The 7,244-nt window shown below is 48.8% G+C and overlaps 2 protein-coding genes across 2 annotated transcripts; one reads left to right on the top strand and one right to left on the bottom strand.

Moving 5' to 3' along the window:
- The first annotated feature begins 1,939 nt into the window (after positions 1-1,939).
- LOC123136684 (putative F-box protein At2g02030) lies at positions 1,940-5,303 on the top strand. The gene is made up of 2 exons (XM_044556153.1): positions 1,940-2,441; positions 3,742-5,303. The coding sequence occupies exon 2, from the start codon at positions 3,776-3,778 to the stop codon at positions 4,967-4,969; it is 1,194 nt and encodes a 397-aa protein (XP_044412088.1). The 5' UTR covers positions 1,940-2,441; positions 3,742-3,775; the 3' UTR covers positions 4,970-5,303.
- A 54-nt stretch (positions 5,304-5,357) lies between these two features.
- On the bottom strand, positions 5,358-7,035 carry LOC123136683 (uncharacterized). Its single transcript, XM_044556152.1, has one exon. It carries the CDS (start codon positions 6,850-6,852, stop codon positions 5,530-5,532), a length of 1,323 nt encoding a protein of 440 aa, XP_044412087.1. The 5' UTR covers positions 6,853-7,035; the 3' UTR covers positions 5,358-5,529.
- Positions 7,036-7,244: the final 209 nt, after the last annotated feature.

Genomic DNA, 7,244 nt, shown 5'->3' with positions numbered 1-7,244 from the left:
AAGTAAAGAACATAAATTAAAGACAGTAAGTGAAAGTATTTTCATGTAGTAGAGAGGTTAGGCGCGGAGAAACTTCAGATCATGGTATACGTCAAGTCTGCCAGTGCAACGGTAATTCCAGTTACCTTGTACATGAGTTTAGTATTTGATTTGTTTGTTTGTTAGGCGGATTACCCTAAGTTATGAAACTCCTTCACATGGGATTACATTCCACACTATGGTCCTGCTTAGACGTTGCCACAACATGGTCATCTCAATAATTAAGGTTGTTAAATCGGAACCATGCATTACGTTCGGTGGTTCACCGTTATCACATATTGTCTTCGATCCTCATAGATGTATCCACCTGTCACATGGAGGTCACGGATTCTCTAAAAGATATGTGTTATCTATTTAGGTCATTAGATCATGTTACATGTGCCCTTAAATTGGACAACACACATAGTGCCTACCACAATATAACAACTTACTTGACAAATCATAAGACTACAAACACGAATGCTGACATATAGAATAGGCACAGATGAATCTTACCATTCACCTCAACCTCCCATGCTTAGTGGGAATTACTCACGCATCTGAAGAGAGTAACCAATCATCATAGATAATAATTCCATGAAAATCTTATCAATAATACTGTGAAGATCCACAATAAGATGAATGATTCAACAAAGTCTCAATCTTCAGATGAGTATGAATAGAGTTATACACCCTTATCTTACAACTTGGAATTCCTCTTACAACAGTGATGATGAGATGAAGATGAATATGAAGATGGAAGAACAAAACAAGAAGGACCTCCGGCGGTTCTTCTCTCTTTGTTCTTTATGGAGTGGCGGCGACTAGGTATGTCAGATGCGTGTGTGCCCTTCACAAAAGTTGTTGTCGTAGACGAGGGGGAGCTAACGACGTCTGGTACGAGCGATTGCGCTCTATTGCCGCTAGTGCAAATCCTTTCAACTTGGAAGTTGCTCCAAATGACTTGATTTCGTATAATTCCCCTTGGTTTCCTTCCATAAATGATTTTTCCTGCCAAACAATGGAAAAACAAGTTTTCTTCTCTCCGGAAGGATTAGTGTTAGAAATAATCGAGAAATAACGAAAATGCAATGAAAACCAAGTCAAAACTCTCTGTAAAAAGTCACAAATTCTCGAGCCATCACTATGATAGGTGAGTACAACACTCCTCTAAACTTTTGGGCTGAAGCCTTCAACGCATATGATTAATTAATGTTGGGCCAGGCATACCAATAACGCTATAACCGATAAGAAAACTTAATTACTACTTTATATCTCTCTTGTTTGCATACAATCAAAGCTACTGCTACCAGTTGTCACTAAGTGAGAGAGAGAGAGAGAGAGTTGTACCTAGTTAAATGATGTATGAACTCTCTATATGTATAAATCTCGATGCATGAACTCTCGCTCACATAGTAAATTTTTGGCTCTCCTGTGCTCCACACACTACTTTATATCTCGATGCATGAACTCTCTCTCACATAGTAAATTGTATAAATCCAATATGTATTATAATCAAACAATTTACTATGAATTTAACGAATTTGATGTAACCATCTCGATGCATGAACCTTCAATACAAATATTAGTGTGTGGAGCACAGGAGAGCCAAAAATTTCCCTCCTAGTTTACATTGTAATCCTCTAATTGACAAATAATGACTTAATTTCTGTAAATCTCTTTTGTCGGCATATATACAAATCTCCTCTGACTAGCTGTCATATACAGAAAAATATGTACTGATTCGCTGGCAGTACCTGAGTAGGTCTAACGATCAAATACATATAGCGAGGTATTTGATGATATGTATTACAAGCAAATAATTTATCAAATTTAATATAATCATCACAATGCAAAAGCCTTCAATATAAATATCGGTGCGTGGAGCATCCCAAAGCCAAGCATTCCCCTCCTAGATTTCCAACAAGGATGTGGAAATTATAAATAGGCCACCCTGTTTATAGTTTTCTCCCAGAATCACCATTAGCCTTTTCTCTTACTTTCATATTTTTGCCCTCCTGCTGTTCCGATTTTGCCTCCAGAGCCCCGACTCACGGCCACCGTCGTGAACAGCACCGGCGCTCCGCCGGCGTCGGCGTTTCCTGGGGGCGACGACGGCGCGACCCGACGCCGTCGGCACCTACCCCGCGCTTCTCCGCCGCCGCTCAACCAATTGCTCTCTAGATTAGGGTTTCTTCCTGACTAAATCTGGCAATTACACCGCCGCTCTACATTTTCCAATCCATTCCTCGTACCGCCGACCAAGCCTGATCGCGACCCGCAGCTCCTCTGCCTCCTACGCCGCAGTGGTATTCCGTGGGCTGGCTCTGCATCGTCTCCCCGAGGATCTCCATTTCTCGTGCTCAACCTGATCACTCCCTACGTAGATCCGCCCGGCCTAAAGATTTCGTTTCTTCGTTGTGGTAAGCCCTGTCCCTACCCGAGTTCGAGCTATTTCTCTTTAGTTCGGGATTCTTCCAAGTTCTTGTATCCGCATGTTACTGGATCTGTTGCGAATTTGTTGTTTTGCTGATGTTCTTAGTTTAGCCCATCCAATGGATGGAGTTCTAGCTCCTAACCGGACCTTAGCCAAGCCACGAGTTCTTGTTGCTACGGAAATGATGTTTGGCTCGTAGGCGTAGTCATGTGGTCGCCGGAATTGAACACTTACGTTCGCGGGGTTTGCACGAACACAACAGTTAGACACAGAGTACGTTCAAGATCACAGCAAAGCCGTGAAGATAAAGTAGATGGAAATTGCATAGGCGTTTTCTTTCGTCTGGCTCTATGGCTCCTTACGAATCATGCGTGTCAGCAATTATATCGCTGCTAAACATGCTGGTTCCTTCCTGTTTCATACGTAGATGGAAGTAATCTTGTATGGAACCTTGTGCCGTTCTGTTCTGCAGGCTGCCTTAAATATGTTCTGCTGCTGCAAGGTATCAGGAAAAGTTTTACAAACTTACTACTGACCTTGGTTGACGTGGAACATTGAGTAAATAGAAAATTTATCAGGTTTAGCTAGACCACTTGCTGTATTGGCAACCGAAGCTAGATCACTTGGGTCAAGCTAATAATACCGGAATTGGCACATCGAGCTGCAACTGAGCTCCCTCTTGATTAGGGCACTCTTCCATCAGTATAGCTTCGCATGTTCGTTCTGTTTGACCCCCTTATGTTAGGAAGACAATATTTTAATATGCATGAGAAACTTCTTGAGCCTCAAATTTTATAGATTCATTATGGCATTTAAATTCTTGAAATGTTAACCACATGATATAAATATATCATGATCAAAGTCTTGGGTTTCAGTTTTACATTTGACAAGTGCTTGTCATTTCGTGTGACCTTTTACATACAGTTTCGAAGAAGTCATTCGCTCTTGATAGTGACTCTGGCTTCATGTAGAAACACTAGCACAATTATTTTCAGCTCAGATGCTATTGAACTAATGGTCAAGTGGACAAATACTGTTTGTTTTGTTATCCTAAATGTAAGTCTTTTTAGACATTTCAAATGGACTACAGCATACGGATGTTTTTAGACATACTTTGGAGTGTAGATTCACTCATTTGCTCCGTATGTAGTCACTTGTTGAAATCTCTAAAAAGACTTATATTTGGGAATGGAGGGAGTATATCATACTTGTTCCAGCATAATTCAAATCCAACCACTTTTTTGCTTTTTGTTGTTTTCCTTGTCGCTGACTATGCTTTTCTGCAGTTGTACTGCTCACAGTTGTATTTGCAAGCTAGCCATGGAAGACAACAATGATGAGCATAATGTATCTCTTCCTCAGGATATTCAGCACACCATTCTTGCTTCACTACCTGCTAGGGTTGTTCTCAAGTTTCGCACAGTGTGTAGATTCTGGCGAGACTGCATTCAAGAACCCAATTTTGTTGATCGTCACCTCAACAATGCTCTCCGCTCCCACCAGTCCATTGCTTGCTTCACCTCGGTTGATGAGGGTCTTGTCTGCATGTACACATTGGATCTCACCACACTGAACTGCAAAAGCATGGATCTCGTGTTGTCGAGTAGGTTTCAGATGTCAGACCCCTGCCATGGCTTGGTGTGCGCCTATGATTTAAAAGGCGCTGTTGAGGTGTTGAATCCAACAACAAGGATACATTTGAGACTGCCAGTTTCAGAACTCCAATCACTAGCTTCAGAATATTTTCTTGGACCTGCGCCTTCAACAAAAGAGTACAAGGTGCTCTGTGTCCACCACCGGGTGCGGTTCTTGACATTTGAAGTATGCACTGTTGGCACACAGTCATGGAGGGCAGTGCGCGAATCCGCAGCCCTCCTGAAGACAACAAAGGCGGTCATTGTTAATGATGTCATGCATTGGCTACTTCTTGATGAGATATCCTCCCATTTTACTCGGAACATCTTGTCGTTCAACCTGACAGATGAGATGTTCTCAGAAACTGCTGTCCCTGATGCTGTAAAAGACCGTGAATTGCACCTGTTTGAGGGGGGAGGAAAGCTTCATTTGCTGGCAATGCCCGGTGAGGGATCAGCACCTAAAACCTCTGAGATTTGGGTGGCGAACTCGACCTGTGCAGTCTGGGACCACATGTGCAACGTCGCTTTTGTGCTACCTTTGGGCATGAGGCCACTTTTCCTGCACAACAATAAGCTCTTCTATTGCAACCAAAGAAGATTCTACTATGTTGATCTTCAGGATGGGAGTGGTTCCTATCTCAACATGCCTTTTGGCGAGTGCATCATATCAGCTGGGATTTTCGTGGAGAGCCTCGCTCTACATTCTGTGACTGGCCTGGTGGACTCCAGAACAATGCTTCAAAGAACTCATGATGCTAGATCATTTCCAACAGGGCGTGGACCATCTGCTCGTGGCGCTGGATCGTCCTCAGCAGGCCCTCGGCGATCTTTCAAGAAGGCAAAGAGCAATATAAACATGCAGTGGAGGTTGGCATAGATCTCGCAAACGCCTGACATCGTATCCATGAATAGTTCTTTGTTATGTACAATCAAATAAAGTTTACTGGTGTTTGTTTGTGTAGAGATGAAGAAGAAATAGACCATGGGGGTGGGTCAGGGACAGGGTAGAACATAAGAAGAAAATAAGAAAGTGTCTCTGTTAGTAGCTTGTTCATTTTTTATCGTATGGGGATTTATGTGCTGTACTGGAAAATAAAAAAAAATGAAAACTCTGAACCTGATATACTGTATACTTGTTCTGGTTTGCTGTAATGAACTGTATTCCTGCGTTGCATTTCTGAAAGTTATGATGCCAAGACCAATAATTCAAACTGGTGTCTCTGGTGGTTGCCAATGACCTGTTATATACTGTACACTTGTTTCGGTTTGCTGTACGAACTGTACACCTGCACTGTAACTGTATTACTGAAAATGCTTATACAAAGACCAACACAAACTGCCCGCCTCCAGTTACATTCATGTGCCACACCGGTACACTACCTTCGAGGCTTACACACAAGATGCTGCGGAATTTCCTGAAGTATTTGGAGATGCGACTCAAACAGTTGGCAAGCTCAGCAACGGCGGGAAGCCGAAGTACGGCCACCAGCCGTCGCTGACGCCGCCGGAGCACCGCGCCCGGCAGACTCTCTCCAGCTCGAGGCGCCCGACGTCGATCTTAAACAGCTCGACGTCCCGGCTGTCGTGGCTCGACGACATGAACGGCCGCGGCGAGTCTTGGTTGACCTCAATGACCAGGCACCCGTTGGCCGCGCCGCGGATGCAGAACGGCCGGCCGTGCGCCGTGGACCACGGCAGTGGGATCGTCTTCTCGAGCCGCCACGACTTCGCCACGCCGTCGGCGTCGCGCGGGATCGTGTAGTAGTTGAGGCTGGCGTTGCCGTCGGCGTGGTAGAATTCGTGCGCGAACACGCCGACTTCGCCGTTCGCGCCTTCCACGACGGCGACGTTCTCCTCCCAGAACCTGGCCGGCGCCGGGACCTCCTGGACGGAGAGCTCCATGGCGCCGATGTCGAGCACCAGCCAGCGGTTGGTGAGGCAGTCCGCCCAGTAGAAGCGGCCGTGCGCGTAGTGCCGTCGGTTCCAGACCGCGTGCACCGGGCAGGAGAAGGGCGACCGGTGGCGCCTCCAGACGAAGCAGTCGGGCGACGGGAGCGCGCGCCACTGCCCTTCCCGCGACGAGAAGGCGAGCGCCACGACCTTCCTCGGGCACCGCGCCGTCCAGATCACCACGAACGAGGGCTCCTCCTCGTCTTTGTCCCCCTCGGCGTCGGCCGGCGCGAGGAATGGCTCGCACCAGCGCCGGCCGCCAAGGACGCCGAGCGGGTTGTTGGCGCTGGCGGCGAGGTCCTCCGGGATGGGCGGGAGCAGGACGTAGCGGCGGGACAAGGGGTCGCAGACGGCGAGATCGGTGACGATGTCGCTGTCGAAGGTGGAGCAGGAGGACGCCCGGTCGAGGAGGAAGCGCCCGTCGCGGTAGTCCCGGACGAGCCAACCGGGGCGCTCGGCGCCGGTGGCGGCGTCGGGCGGCGCCGGGAGGAACGCGAAGGAGAAGTCCGCGGCTCCGGCGACGTCGCGCGCGGCCGCCGCGGCCGGATGGGGCGGGTCGGAGGGGTGAAAAGCGCCCCCCGAATCGCCTGGCGCGGGGACCGAGGAGAAGACCCCGAGGAAGGGCGCCGCCGCGCCCGGGTGGAGCGCGCGGTGGCGGCGGAGGAAGCGCGGGGAGGAGACGAGGAGGCGGAACGAGGCGCAGGCCGCGGCGGCGCGCACGAGGGAGGAGGGGCACGGCAGGCGGAGCAGGATTTCGTCCACGACGTCGTCGGGCGCCTCCCGGAACGGCGCCGCGGCGACGATGGCCATGGGCGGGCGTGGGAGCTCGGCGGAGCTAGCAGCTGCGATGCCACTGCGCGTGCTGGTGTGTGGGCGTGTGTGTCGCTTTCGAGGCGCGAGGGGTGCGCGCGCGCAATAGTTTAACCCAAAGAGGTTCCGTGGGCCCGGCTCGCTTGCACGTGGGCCCGTCGGAGGTGATGGGCTGACAGGCAATCACAGAAGGGATTTGTTCGTGGAGGTGAACATGTATGTGTACGGCGCAACGGGCCACATATCCCCTGTTGTTGGCATTGTGTCCACGTCGTCGCCGGCTTCTTCATTGCTCCTCCACGGTGCGTATGCCACGGATAAGGAGCGTGACACACCATCCACAGTGCCAGCGTTTGATCCCGCCAAAAACCAAAACGGTGATAGTTTCTGAT

This window comes from Triticum aestivum, chromosome 6B (assembly GCF_018294505.1).
Source record: "Triticum aestivum cultivar Chinese Spring chromosome 6B, IWGSC CS RefSeq v2.1, whole genome shotgun sequence".
Lineage (NCBI taxonomy): Eukaryota > Viridiplantae > Streptophyta > Magnoliopsida > Poales > Poaceae > Triticum > Triticum aestivum.
Note: the sequence above shows the minus strand (reverse complement) of the source record. Positions and strands in the feature narration are given on the sequence as shown.

Excerpts from the sequence above, each read along its gene's own strand:
- LOC123136683 (XM_044556152.1), bottom strand. The coding sequence starts at position 6,852 with ATGGCCATCGTCGCCGCGGCGCCGTTCCGGGAGGCGCCCGACGACGTC.
- LOC123136684 (XM_044556153.1), top strand. The coding sequence starts at position 3,776 with ATGGAAGACAACAATGATGAGCATAATGTATCTCTTCCTCAGGATATT.